The sequence below is a fragment of the Coregonus clupeaformis genome, chromosome 5 (assembly GCF_020615455.1).
Source record: "Coregonus clupeaformis isolate EN_2021a chromosome 5, ASM2061545v1, whole genome shotgun sequence".
NCBI lineage: Eukaryota > Metazoa > Chordata > Actinopteri > Salmoniformes > Salmonidae > Coregonus > Coregonus clupeaformis.
In genome coordinates, this window is record NC_059196.1 from 17,720,661 (window position 1) to 17,735,997 (window position 15,337).

The 15,337-nt window shown below is 44.5% G+C and overlaps 1 protein-coding gene across 2 annotated transcripts; it reads right to left on the reverse strand.

The window, feature by feature from the left end:
* Positions 1-119: 119 nt before the first annotated feature.
* Positions 120-8,086, reverse strand: LOC121563671 (transgelin). Of its 2 annotated transcripts, XM_041875430.2 has the most exons (6): positions 7,949-8,086; positions 2,913-2,955; positions 1,582-1,776; positions 1,109-1,280; positions 832-934; positions 120-707 (listed from the first exon to the last, which is right to left on the reverse strand). In XM_041875430.2, exons 2-6 carry the CDS (start codon positions 2,922-2,924, stop codon positions 569-571), a joined length of 621 nt encoding a protein of 206 aa, XP_041731364.1. In that variant the 5' UTR covers positions 2,925-2,955; positions 7,949-8,086; the 3' UTR covers positions 120-568. The 2 variants fall into 2 exon arrangements, with proteins under 2 accessions (XP_041731364.1, XP_041731365.1); XM_041875431.2 differs by lacking the exon at positions 2,913-2,955 and having other exon boundaries at positions 7,949-8,085.
* Between the last annotated feature and the right edge of the window lie 7,251 nt (positions 8,087-15,337).

Below are 15,337 nucleotides of genomic sequence, written 5' to 3' on the forward strand. Positions count from 1 at the left end.
GTATGGGTCTATTACAGAGGTCATAGCAGTTGGCAGGGATCGGTACATACAGTATAGCACTGTTAACTTGAAAAACTCATAACACTGGAGACACAATGAAGACATAATGAACTTCAACCTAATTTCCTTCCTTTTATTTTGTATTTTTCAAACGATCTCTCAAGCAATCTCTCATAATGTTTCTACATTTTGATAGAATGTCCTTGTACTAAGAAGGCAGAACTTAGTTGATTCAGTGCCATCTATGATTCAAATATCAGTCTCATGTAAACATGAGAATTGCATTTGAGGATGAGTGATTGACAGCTGTATATGCATGTCGTCCCTTTCACCTTAAGACTCACATTTCACATACGGTATTTGCAGCGTAGATTTGGGTTGTAATAGATTGGGCAGGTCAAGTTTGGTCATAGTGAGACTGTTTCTACTATACTGGGATAAGGTTGAGTTGAGGCATTAAGACTTCATCTGTGGGGCCTGTCGTAACTGCAGTGAGAGGCCGAAGGGGAGAGGAGGGCAGTGCAGGGCATGGTGGAGGAAAGGACATGGGTCAGTGGTTTGGTTGTTATTATTGGATCTGTCGGGTGGCCCCGTATGACATGCCAGTCTGGCTGGCCCCTTTGTTGGAGCCCATCTGCAGGCCAATCACACCCTTCCCCGCTTTCAGCTGGTCGTCTGTGAACTCCCTCCGGTTCTCCTGGGCTTTCCTGCAAGGGCACATGGACAATAAACTCAAAAACACACACTGGCATAGCACAATACACGTCCCAGCTTTAAACAGCCCCAGCCCTGACTGAATACACCAGCATTCTTCACAATCTTCTAACTCACTTGAAGAACCAGTTGGGGTCGCCGTGGTAGTTGCCGTCATCTTTGGTGACAGCCACGCTGCCGAGGGACATCAGTGTCCTCTGGACTGCAGCCAAATCCTTCCCTGTCACCACAAAATCACAGCAGGGTCTTTAAGTCCCCACACCATAGCTACAGCACACCACACCGTTGTATGTGCCCCCCACTACATCCGCTGTTATCTGTGGCAAATGTAATGCCCTGTGTTGTCATTGTTGTGATTGTTTGATGATATGCGAGATGGACATGCTTTGCGAACCTTCCCAGAGGTCCACGGTCTGGAACATGTCGGTCTTGATGACACCGTAGCTCTCGGCAGCAGTTAGGAACTGCGAGATCTGCTCCATCTGTTTGAAGGCCATGCTTGAGCTGGCTATCTTCTTGATGGGCTTGTTGTCCTTATGCAGACTGTTAATGAGCTCACTCAGGACCTGGGGAATAGGAACATAAAGCTAAGAGTAAGAGTACGTTGGGAGAAAATAACCATCTGTACCGTCATATACTCTTGTGGGGTCCCCCAAGGTTCGATACTTGGCCCATTGTTGTTTTTACATTTATATGATCATCATCTGATTTACAAAGTGTTTGTTTCTCCATTCTCTTTGCTGATGACACAAATCTTTAGATCTAATAAAGATTGTCCAAATAAATGGCTAATATGAATTCTGAATGCTGTTAAGTTAAAATGTATGTTTCAGTCTGAGGGGTCTTAGGCATTGGGTTGGTACTCACACATCCGTCCTTGAGCCAGTCCTGGAAGCCCAGTTTGCCAGCCTCAGGCTTCCCAACTCCAGATCCACACTGGGCCACAATCCACTGCACCAAAAGCTCCTCCACCTCAGCGTCGTACTTCTTGTCAATCTTGTCCTGCACCACCCGGCTCATGCCATAAGATGGACCTTTGTTGGCCATGCCTACCTGAGGTCCCTTTCCCACCGAGAGGGATAGAGGGAGAGAAGGATTGAGGGACAGATGGAGTGGAGTAGAACAGATATTAAATAGAGGAAATATGGATATTTATGTGAGGAAAGGGAGTTGTTCTATGATAGTGTTCCACAACTGCCGTTTTCTGAGATTTCTTTCTGATAATTTTTTGTTATTAGTTTATTGTTGGACATAAAAGACTAAAAACACCAGCCAAGTGATTTAATTTTGGAAATCTGTTCCAAAGTCTTCCCACGCATAATAGAGAGATATACAGTATGTGATTGTATACAAATGTAAGCGAAGTTTGAAATGTTTTAGTCAAATATTATATCAGTTTGGGCTTCTTGCGGTCAATTTGCAGTTTACAAAATATTTGTAATTATGTTCCGGCCCCCTGACCATCCGCTCAAGAAAAAATCATCCTGCGGCTGAATCTAGTTGATGATCCCTGTTCTATAATGTCTGAGAACATCTTGATCTGGTATTAGACCTGAAAGTATTCTGTGGTTCAGATGACATTGTGACATTGACTATGTTTAATGTATGTTGTATGACAGTTTCTATATCAGTAGCGCCTGAGGTGAGCATGTACACTTCCATTTGCATGTCACTTGTGCTATGATCTGCTATCATAACTAATATGAAGGGACTCCATTTTCCATTGACCTTTGGCTGAAACAGATATTACCTTAGTTGCAAGTCAAGCTATTTCCAACAGCTCTGTGGATATATAGGCAGATTTGCATGCGTACACATGCACACATGAAGAAATTGGACAAATGGCACATTCACTCACAAACAAATACGCCTGCGAACACGTACACACACACATATAGATGTCATGCATTTATAAAGGCGTGTATTTGAGCCGCTCCCTCCGAAAGATGATTGCATGTCTCCGAATGCACACCAGTTCAGCCCATCTGCATGAATTACAGAACTAAATATCAGGAGCCAAAGTGCTGTACAATGGGAGCCCTAGAATCAGCAGAATCACGCTCTCTTTTTGTATTTCTTTGCCTCTCTCTCTTAAACACACTAGGCGCCACCAACACCATTGCTTGCAAAACTGTTGCTTTTGGGCCAAGCTGCGAAGTGCAAAGCCCATATCAATGCACTCTTAGCACTCTTGTCACCTTGTTTGCCATCTTGATGTCAGGATACCACGACTTGCTGTGCCTGGGGGTTGAAGGTGAAATGTTAAATGTTACCACCTGGAGTTCACCTTCATCCTGATTGGACGTCATGCTGGGTCCTTCCCTAGACTGCTGTTGGATGGGGTAGCCAATGGTAATAGTAAAGTAAGATCTGGTCACTTCATGTTTGTCTCAAGGAGACAGTTGCCTTATCTACACAAAAGAGTTCCAAAAGGGTTATTTGGCTGTCCCCCATAGGAGAACACTTTTTGGTTCCAGGTAGAACCCTTTTGGGTTCCAAGTAGAACTCTCTGTGGGAAGCGTTCTACATTGAACCCAAAATGGTTCTACCTGGAACCAAAATATTTGTACCTGCAACCAGAAAGGGTTCTTCAAAGGGTTATCCTATAGGTACAGCCGAAGAACCCATTTAGATTCTAGATAGTACCTTTTTTTTCTAAGTGTGCATTTGCATAGTTTTAGTTGGACCCAACTACTCACACTCCACCACAAGGTCAGCGAGGACCCTTCCATGCCTAGTATTTGAATGATAACCTGTAGCAAGCTCAAAAAACCTTACTAGCAGCAACACAAGCAACAAATGGAAGACAATATTTATTCTTCAATCTTTATGCTTATTCTTAATTGTTTTCCTACAAAAAGATTCATTTGAAACTCAGCTCCCATTTTTCTCCAAGAGTTCCTGAATCCACATTATGTGCCTCCTCTTCCTCATTCCCATATTGACTCATCAGTTTAAGTCAGGCAACACTTAAGAGAAAATGTATCGATCAGCTGCCATTAACCTAGTTTTCTATGCCAGCAGTCATGTGTTGAACATTGGAATTAAGAGCATGTATCTGTGTCACCACATTGTGTTGGATTGGCAGCCATCAACACACAGCCCTGGACTGTCTGGCACTTGGCCCAGTCACACATTACTGCTGCTCCATCATGCAAAGAAGTAGACCAAAGCACAGGCCTACTAGACACTATTTGTCAACAATCCAGTCACACGAATATGAAGCCTTCAAAAATACAGAAACTTGAGAGGAGGTTTTTTAGTGTTTCAAACTGTTTCATGGTACCTTATTGACAGACTGCTGTAGTTCACAGGAGATCAAATTAACTCTTAACCATAAAGACAAGAAACGTTTCTAATATGCCCCACATCTTCCTCCTCAGAGTCAGACCACAATAAGCTACCAACCTCACCCTAACACACACTCAGTCAAACCATCGCACAGTGCATCATTATAGAAACATTCCAGAGGAATCTGAGGAATGTCGGGCTGGTAGCTATGCCATTACTTTTTCCCCCAGTTGGTCTAGACCTATGCTTCATATACAAGCATTTTGACCATCAGAAATTAGACTGATGTTCCTCCAATGTGGAAAGCCCCTTTCGTCTGTGTGCCACTGCCAGTACAGGTCACTGCCCTCCACAGAGGGGATATGGATGGCCTGAGAGGTCAGTTCATATGGGACGGGACCCTGGTTCCATTATGGTATTTATGTGTGCTAAGGGACCTACTGTACTGTTGGGTTTGGCATCAGGCCCTGTCTCTGATATCTCCAGTCCAGAACAGTATGTCAGGCTGGCCTGTGGGTTGGCGTCAGTCTGGGTTGTCTCTCTGTGTGTGTGTGTGTGTGTGTGTGTGTGTGTGTGTGTGTGTGTGTGTGTGTGTGTGTGTGTGTGTGTGTGTGTGTGTGTGTGTGTGTGTGTGTGTGTGTGTGTGTGTGTGTGTGTGTGTATGTGTCTGTGTGTGGGGTGTGGTGTGGTGGGGTGTGTGGGTCTGTATGTGTGTTAATTACATAGCTATGTTTCCAGTTCTACATTTGGTAGGATATGTGGACTATGTGTTTGGAGTGTTGTCATTCAGTCTCTGAACTACATGTTGCTTCTCAACTACTGGTACTACAGTATGAAACAGTGTCCACTTATCCTAATGAAAATATGACATCACCATCTATCTCTCCTTTCATGTCTGTTTTACTTCTGTGTTTCTGTCTTGCCATGGTAACACAGCTGGCTGTCTCGCCATGGTAACACAGCTGGCTGTCTCGCCATGGTAACACAGCTGGCTGTCTCACCATAAAGCAGTTTGAATGCTGTGGTCTGTGAACTGTGGCTAAAGCCATGACGTAATGCCAGCGGCTCTGCAGTGCCACTGAAATGGAGCTCAAGATAATCTTATCTCCTGCTGCTGCTGGTCAGCTCTCCTCTGGGACTTTACTCCTGCTACTGCTAGGCCTCCTGTACTGTAGATAACTAACTGCTGTAGTTCTCCCTTGTTATCTCTCTGTCTCTCAAACACACACTTCTGCCCACTCACAGCAAACATTAGCCTGATAAACTGTATTGATTAATCCCATACGATCAATGAAAGCCGCTGTGTTTCTGTGTTACTTGTTTGCATCTTTGTCTGTGTGCGTGTGTTTTTCTTCTTTGGAAAGTGTGTCTGCCGTGAACTTTTGTTGGCTATAGAATTCCTAGCCAAAGATCATGTATGGCACTCAGTCATTTGCAAGTGAAAACTGAGCTATGCAAGTGTGTCTCTTACAAGAGGAGCTGCTGTGCTGCCTATCCCAGATCGCTCTCTAGGACCAAACTGGTCAAACTGTTTTCTCTGTTACCTTTACATATTTGTGACTGATTCGGATGGTTATTCTACAGTAGAAACATGCTAGCTCATATCAGAACTACATATCCCATCCCTCTAGCACCTGGTACCCCATTGACCAAGACACCATCCCACATCCGGCTCTGATGCTCGTCAGATGTGGCAGGGTTTGCAAACCATTACAGACTACACAGGGAAGCACAGCCGCGAGCTGCCCAGTGACACAAACCTACCAGACAAGCTAAATCACTTCTATGCTCTCTTCGAGGCAAGCAACACTGAAGCATGCATGAGAGCATCAGCTGTTCCGGATGACTATGTGATCACGCTCTCTGTAGCCGATGTGAGACTTTTAAGCAGGTGTCAACATTCACAAGGCCACAGGGCCAGATGGATTACCAGGACGTGTACTCCGAGCATGCGCTGACCAACTGGCAAGTGTCTTCACTGACATTTTCAACATATCCCTGACTGAGTCTGTAATACCAACATGTTTCAAGCAGACCACCATAGTCCCTGTGTCCAAGAACACTAAGATAACCAGCCTAAATGACAACCGACCCGTAGCACTTACATCTGTAGCCATGAAGTGCTTTGAAAGGCTGGTCATGGCTCACATCAACACCATTATCCCAGAAACCCTAGACACACTCCAATTTGCATACCGCCCCAACAGATCCACAGATGATGCAATCTCTATTGCACTGCACACTGACCTTTCCCTCCTGGACAAGAGGAACACCTACGTGAGAATGCTATTAATTGACTACAGCTCAGCGTTCAACACCATAGTGCCCTCAAAGCTCATCACTAAGCTAAGGACCCTGGGACTAAACACCTCCCTCTGCAACTGGATCCTGGACTTCCTGACGGGCCGACCCCAGGTGCTAAGGGTGGGTAACAACACATCCGCCACACTAATCCTCAACACAGGGGCCCCTCAGGGGTGCGTGCTCAGTCCCCTCCTGTACTCCCTGTTCACCCATGACTGCATGGCCAGGCATGACTCCAACACCATCATTAGGTTTGCCGACGACACAACAGTGGTAAGCTTGATCACCGACAACGATGAGACAGCCTATAGGGAGTCTTGGGAGACTTGACCGTGTGGTGCCAGGATAACAACCTCTCCCTCAACGTGCTCAAGACAAAGGAGATGATTATGGACTACAGGAAAAAAAGGAGGACTGAGCACGCCACCATTCTCATCAACAGTGCTGTAGTGGAACAGGTTGAGAGCTTCAAGTTTCTTGGTGTCCACATCACCAACAAACTAACATGGTTCAAACACACCAAGACAGTCGTGAAGAGGGCACGACAAAGCCTATTCCCCCTCAGGAGACTGAAAAGATTTGGCATGGGTCCTCAGATCCTCAAAAAGTTCAACAGCTGCACCATCGAGAGCATCCTGACTGGTTGCATCACCGCCTGGTATGGCAACTGCTCGGCCTCCGACCGCAAGGCACTACAGAGGTTAGTGCGTACGGCCCAGTACATCACTGGGGCCAATCTTCCTGCCATCCAGGACCTCTATACCAGGCGGTGTCAGAGAAAGGCCCTAAAAATTGTCAAAGACTCCAGCCACCCTAGTCATAGACTGTTCTATCCAAAAGGCTTCTTAACAGCTTCTACCCCCAAGTCATAAGACTCCTGAACAGCTAATCATGGCTACCCGGACGATTTGCATTGTCCCCCCCCACCCCACCCCACCCCACCCCCCCTTTTACGCTGCTGCTACTCTGTTTATTATTTATGCAGTCACTTTAACTCTACCCACATGTACATATTACCTCAATTACCTCGACTAACCAGTGCCACCGTACATTGACTCTGTACCGTACCCCCTGTATATACTGTTGTTTTATTTTACTGCTGCTCTTTAATTATTTGCTCTTTTTATTTTTTACTTATCTATTTTTACTTAACACTTTTTTTTTTTTCTTAAAACTACATTGTTGGTTAAGGGTTTGTAAGTAATGATTTCACAGTAAGTTCCACACCTGTTGTATTCGGCGCATGTGGCAAATACAATTTGATTTGATTAGTATTAGTTTTTGTGTGTCTATTCACACACACAGTCACACACACACAGTCACACACACACATTCACACACAGGATGGAGTATGAGACACACAGACATACAGTATGGATGATTAAAGAAACAATGAAAACATGGTTAGAGAAACGCATGGTTAGAGAAACGCATGGTTAGAGAAACACAATGCTCTGACAATGCTACTTTTCTCAAAGTCTTAACCGATGACATAGCTGACAGACAGCCATATGCGTCTTCTGGCTCTGTACACTCAGGATTCCATCATAGGACTGACAGACAGACAGACAACCCCCTCAGCAAGGTGTTCTTCTGACTGGAACCCAAAAGCAGCAACAGTAAAGAGAGATATACTCACTGTGTTAAAGTATGTAGCGAAGAGTCTTTCCTCTGTACAAGCGCTGGGTCAGGAGGTGTGTGTCCCCGTGTGTGTGTGAATGAGTGTTTGTATACTTCTAGCTCCAGCAAAGTCCTCCCTCTGAAAAGTGCTGGCTTAAAAGGACCAGACAAGCTGAAATGACTTCACTTCTCGTAAGCCTTGTTTACACCTTGTGCTAACATGTGAGTTTCGTGATCTCATCAATATGATCCAACCACTAGCTGATCAAGATTTGTCACGTCTACACATTGTATTAAAATGTGTCTCTTATCCGTCCACAGTGTCCGCATTGTGACTAGATTAGTTGGTGCCTCCCTGTATGCAAATTATTTGACAGAAATTATTTCAAAATAATATGATTTTATTTATTTTAAGACAATTACGGAAGCCATAAGTCAATGGTACTGCCTGTCAATGATTTTAAAGGACGGTATAATGATGAGTTAAATGCTTTGACCACCCATATCTGTTTACACTTTATTGATATCTAGACAGGTGGTCAGGAAGATCTGATCACTATCAGATCACAATGTGTTTTTTAATCTACACCTATCTGAAAATGTGGGCACAATCGGAATGTGGACAAGATCAGGACTCAGGGTTAATGTTAGCACCATGTATAAACAGGGCTTTAGCTAAGAAGGAGAGAGGGAGAGAGAGAGTAAAAAGGAAACCACAGCCTTAAAAGGGCATGGGCTTTCTGTCTACTCTCCTTCCATCCCTCCCTCCTTTCGTCTAGTGCTTTCCCTCTCTCCTCCCATCTTTCTTGATTTTTCTCTTTTTTTTCTTGTCCCTTAAAAAAGTGCATCCTTATATGGGAAGGCCTGTTCAGTGCGAGGGGAGCTCTAAAGGAGGCTTTGGTTTGGTCAGCAGGAATACTCCAAATACTTCACCACACCACTCCATCGGCAGAGGAGAGAGAGAGAGAGAAAGATAAGGATGGAAAATGAGGCTTGAGCTAGAGTAGGAGGAGGTGATGAATAGAGGTGGTGTCGTTAAGGGCCCATCAGGATATCAGGCACAGACCGTTACAAGACTCCATTCGGCCTTAATACATCATATTAGCTCCACATCTGTTCTTTCCCCCCCTTCATATTCCCAAAAGTCTGTTATTGATTTCAGAAATTTGATGAGGGAGCGAGAGAGGAGAGGGGGGATGTGTGACCACAGAGATGGGAGGGCCGTGCGAGAGGAGAAGGAGGAGGAGGAGAGGGAGGAGTAGTAAACAGAGGAGGATAGGGAATCTGAGGTTGAGAGAGATAAATGAGTGAAGACAGGAGTCATCTCACCATCAGAGCACAGCAGACCTTTTATGTCCAGGATGCTCCTCAACTGGCCTGCTGAGTTGTGTTTGGGCGAACGTGTGTGTGTGTGTGTGTGTGTGTGTGTGTGTGTGTGTGTGTGTGTGTGTGTGTGTGTGTGTGTGTGTGTGTGTGTGTGTGTGTGTGTGTGTGTGTGTGTGTGCGTGTGTGGTGAGAGCGAAATGGGGGTGGTGAAGAGAGGATGTGTGGATGTCGTAGTTAGTAACACATTCCCTTCTTATTACCACCACCCCTTCTCTTGCCAGACCCCAGTAGTGTAAACTCACTTTGCCTCACACACAATGCCAACCATTGTTTCCTACATTAAGTCAGTTGTTGGGGCTTCTGTCTCACTGTGTCTCCTCCCATCTCACCAAGGTATCACTAGCCCGTTTAAACCTGGTGCTAACATGTGCCCTTTGTTCTGATCTTGTCTACATACTGAATGTGCCCACATTTTTTGAGAGGTGTAGAAGATTAAACGACACATTGTGATCTGATTGTGATCGGATCTTCCTGACCACTTCGGGAGGTAGTCAGACACGCATTGTGTCTGGATTCTGGAAATCAATCAAGTGTAAACAGATCTGGATGGTCAAACCATTTAAAAATCATTATACATCATTATACAAAATCATTGACAGGTAGCACCATTGACTTATGGCATCAGTAATTCTCTTCTCAAAATAAGTCCATATTATTTTGAAAGAATATCTATTAAATAATTTGCATACAGGGAGGCACCAGCTAATCTGGTTACAATGCGGACACTGTAGATGGATAAGAGAAACATTTTAAAATACAATGTGTAGACGCAAAAAAACCTTGATCATATAGTGATTGAATCATATTTATCAGATCGAGAAAGTCACATGTTAGCGCAAGGTGTAAACAAGGATTTTGTCTCAATGCGTCTCATCCCATTTCACCAAGGTATCACTGATGTCATTGGGCTACCCTGACCCTCTCAGGCATGCTGATGTCACAGACAGGGGATGCCATGTTGTTCCATGTGTGGACATGTGGAAGTAGTGCTTAATTGGTCGTAGCACTTCCTTATACAGTTAATACCATAGAATAACCAGGTCATTTTTTGCAACTATTCAAACTGAAAAGATAATTTCATCCTTAGTCATTAATAAACATTCAGGATACTTTTTTCCCATGGCTTTTTTCTGCTCCAAGTGGTTTTCCATATGAAAATACTGTGCACCTGAATTTCAAGAGAACACATACCTGACATTGTTTATATGTATGTGTAGGCTATATATTTTGAAATCAGTGGAACATTTCAAGAAAGCCCACCAGTCTCAGTGACCAGACTTAGTAAAACACAAAGGCCTTCAGATATGTAAGTAAACTTTGGACAAATTCAAATGTTCAAATGTATTGATTTATAAAGCCCTTTTTACATCAGCAGATGTCACAAAGTGCTTATACAGAAACCCAGCCTAAAACCCCAAAGAGCAAGCAATGCAGATGTAGAAGCACGGTAGCTAGGAACAACTCTCTAGAACAGGGGTGTCAAACGTCCGGCCCGCGGGCCGGATCAGGCCCGCAAACGGGCTTAATCCGGCCCGCGAGATGATTTTGTAAAGTATAAAAATGAGCTGCAATTTTTCAATAAAAGAAACTGCTGTTCCAATTGTGTCCACTGGATGGCGCAATAGCAATTGTGTTAAGCAAGCAAACTGTTTATACCGGGGCAGAGCAAATAGGTCAAGCAAGTGCAGCCAGTCCGGATGAGCTACTTTGTTTTGCCCGCGATATTTATTACGGCTTCTACTTTTAACATTATGTGCTTTGGCACCCCTCATTGCCCCAATATGTCTCTGTCAAAAAAGAGAAAAGTGGACGAGAGTGCAGAGTGTTCCAAGAAAAATTGTCATCCTTCTATTTATTCACGGAATTGAATGGGAAAGCTGTATGTTTGGTGTGTTCACAGCATGTTGCAGTGCTGAAAGAATATAACCTTCGTCGCCACTATGTGAGTCTTCATGCCGACAAATATGACAACTTTCAAGGACAGCGGAGAAGAGAGAAGGTGAATGAACTGTTGGCGGGTCTGAAGAAACAGCAGTCTGTGTTTACTCACAGCCGAGACATCAGTGACGCTGCAGTGAAAGCTAGCTACCTCATTGCTAATAAAATCGCAGTGGCTTCAAAACCATTTAGTGAGGGTGAATTTGTAAAAACATGCATGATGAAGGCAGCGGAGATTGTGTGCCCTGAAAGCACCAGGCTTTTTGCAAATATCAGCCTGACAAGAAATACAGTTGCAGACAGGATTTCCGATCTTTCAGTGGATTTGGACATCCAGTTGAAGCAAAAAGTAAAGTAATTTATTGCGTTTTCGGGTTGCAATTGATGAAAGCACGGACATTACAGATGTTGCACAACTGGCCATTTTCATCCGCAGAGTTGATGACACATTGACCGTCACCGAGGAGTTCGTGGAGTTGGTGCCGATGACAGATACAACGACAGCAGCTGATATTTTCACTGCACTCGTCAGCGCTGGACAGGGTCAGAGTGGACTGGTCCCGCGCTGTCAGCCTGGCTACAGATGGTGCGCCCTCAATGATCGGGAAAAAAGCAGGCGTTGTGACAAAGTTCAGAGAGAAAGTGCAATCTGCAAATGGAGGACGTGATTTTGGACTTTTCACTGTATTTTTGCACCAGGAGGCTTTGTGTTGCAAGTCATTAAAGATGGATAACGTCATGAAGGTGGTTATTATTTTTATTATATTATTATATTATATTATTATTATATTATTATTATTATATTATCCAAACTGTTAATTTCATCCGATCCAGAAGCCTGAATCAACGTCAGTTTGACAGCCTTCTCAGAGAGAAAGACCACATCTATGGCCTGCCATACCACACTGAGGTAAGATGGTTAAGCCGAGGTGCTGTGCTGAGGCGTTTCTTTGATTTACGAGAAGAAATTTAACAGTTCATGGAAGAAAAGGGCAAACCAGTGTTAGAATTTCATTCCGCAGAATGGATGCAGGACCTTGCATTTATGGTGGATGTTACAGAGCACCTGAATAACTTGAACAAACAGCTGCAAGGGTGCAACAAAGTTGCCACGCAGTATTATGACAGCATACGTTCTTTCAAGTTGAAGCTGTCATTGTGGGAGACGCAACTCGCCGGTGGTAATGCAGCTCACTTCCCTGTCTGAAAAATGTGTGCGCGACCCAACATGTGGCAGACATGAAGCGGTTCAAAGATAAAATAACGGGACTGTTAAGGGAGTTTGAGCAACGCTTTCAGATTTTTGGTGAACTGGAGAAAGACTTCAACGTTTTTTTGTTCGCCATTAACCGTGAATCCCTCTGATCTGCCCGTCAGCATCCAACTTGAAATAATATACTTGCAGTGTGATTCGGATTTGAAGGGCAAATTTGCCGCAGCTGGCTTGGACACATTTTATCAGAATCTCTTGCCAGGTTACCCCAACTTGACAGCCCTCGCTGCAAAACTGTTGTGCATGTTTGGAACCACATATCTTTGTGAGCAAGTTCTCTGTAATGAGCATAAATAAAACAAAGCTGCGCTCAAGGCTCATGCACAAGCACTTGAATCACATCCTGAAGTTGGCTGCCACTCAGGATGTGACGCCTGATATTGATGCGCTGGTGAAAGCTAAAAGATGCCAGGTATCAGGAGTCAAATAAACTATGCAACCCCACTTAAAGTGCTGCATGAGACACCCTGATATAGTTCTGTGATCTGTGATATACTTCTGTGAATCACTGAGGCATTGTGTGTTTGTGTGTTATTTGTCCTCAGAATTTCAAATAGCTTGAGGTGTTTTATGATTAATAGTGATGTTGTGCTTTTGGACACACTGTCCTCAGGCTCCAGCTTTATGTTTATATGTTTTTATGTTGATGTGCTATTGTTTTTAATTGATTTTATTTTATTTGTATATTTAACCTATTCTTGACTCTGTGGTTCTTGCACTTGTTTGGGGAACAGGATTTCATTATTTGTATCCACATTTCTGCCGGAGAAATGACACCCTGATATAGTTCTGTGATCTGTGAAACAGTTCTGTGAATCACTGAGGCATTGTGTGTTTGTGTGTTCTTTTTCTTTAGAATTTTCAAATAAACTTGAGGTGTTTTATGATTAATAGTGATGTTGTGCTTGTACTATTTTGGACACACTGTCCTCAGGCTCCAGCTTTATGTTTTATGTTGATAGTATTAAAACAAAGAAAACAATCTGAAGTTGTTGTTTTTAAGTTATATATACCATGATTTTACCGGTCCGGCCCACTTGGGAATAGATTTTCCTCCATGTGGCCCCTGAGCTAAAATGAGTTTGACACCCCTGCTCTAGAAAGACAGGAACCTAGGAAGAAACCTAGAGAGGAACCAGTCTCTGAGGGGTGACCAGTCCTCTTCTGGCTGTGCCGGGTGGAGATTATAAGAGTACATGGCCAGATCGTTCTTCAAGATGTTCAAATGTTCATAGATGACCAGCAGGGTCAAATAATAACCGCAATGGTTGTAGAGGGTGCAACAGGTCAGCACCTCAGGAGTAAATGTTAGTTGGCTTTTCATAGCCGAGCATTCAGAGGTCGAGGCAACAAGTGCGGTAGAGAGGGAGAGAGAGAGGGAGGGAAAGAGAGAGAGCGAGAGGGAGGGAGGGAGGGAGGGTCAAAAACAGCAGGTCCGGGGCAAGGTAGCACATCCTGTGAATAGGTCAGGGTTCCATAGCCACAGGCAAAACAGCAGAAACTGGATCAGCAGCACGACCAGGTGGACTGGGGATGGGGACAGCCAGGAGTCATCAGGCCAGGTTGTCCTGAGGCATGGTCCTAGGGCTCAGGTCCTTCGGGAGGGGAGAGAGAGAGATGGGAGAATTAGAGGGAACATACTTAAGTTCACACAGGACACCAGATAAGACAGGAGACTTACACCAGATAGGACAGACTGACCTATCCCCCCAGCACATAGACTACTGCAGCATAGATACTGGAGACAGAGACAGGGGGAGTCGGAGGACACTGTGGCCCCGTCCGACGATACCCCCGGACAGGGCCAACCAGGCAGGATATAACCCCACCCACTTTGCCAAAGCACAGCCCCGACACCACTAGAGGGATATCAACAGACCACCAATTTACCACCCTGAGACAAGGCTGTGTATAGCCCACAAAGATCTCCACCGCATGAGCCCGAGGGGGCGCAAAACCGGACAGGAAGATCACTTCAGTGACACAACCCACTCATATCGAGCGAAAAAAGCCTGGCACGACGTGACGCACCCCTCCTACAAGTAAACTTTGTCCAAGCCAGAATGGCCCATAGGGCAGTAGCCTACATGAGGCAGCTTTAATGTAAAACTATTGGACAGGATGTTAGTCTGTCGCAGGGCCTTACCCCCAATCCATCTCCTTAATGCTGATTCCCAAGCAGATCGCATTTTTAGAGTCTTTGGTATGACTCGACCAGGGATCGAACCCCCAATCTTCCAGGGCGGTAACTAACCACAAGGCCACTGATAGTTACATATAAATACCTGGTTATTGCATAGTGAAATGTCTTGTAAAACCTCAAAATGTGTGAGATGCATGACCTCTCCACTCTCTTACGCTCTCTCTATGTGAAGCAGTGCCAGAATGCGTTATATTTTAGCGCGAATACTACAGCAGAAGCTGAACTCCTTCGTCCCTGTGCGCCCGCTTCACAGTTTCCCGCCCAAATACGTATTGTACAAACCGCATTCGTTGAGTGCGAGGGGGGAGGGGGTCTATACACAGCGTAGTACTTTCGCTGACGAGTTTTGCTTGACAAAAAGACACGTAGCCTTTCTATGCAACCAGACTGTTCTTACTGTTGTCATCACCTTCTGAATGGTAAGCTTACAGGGGTGTCTTAGCATATGTATATTATGTATCTATTACTGTTCAATAATCATCCATACATTTATTGAAACAAGACGAATCTGTAACAGTATCCATATTATCATGTCAAAGCAGCACCCTCTCATTCACTTTAAATCCCAGTCCCCTGGAATGATTGCCATGTCTCTGTTTAACCCTCAC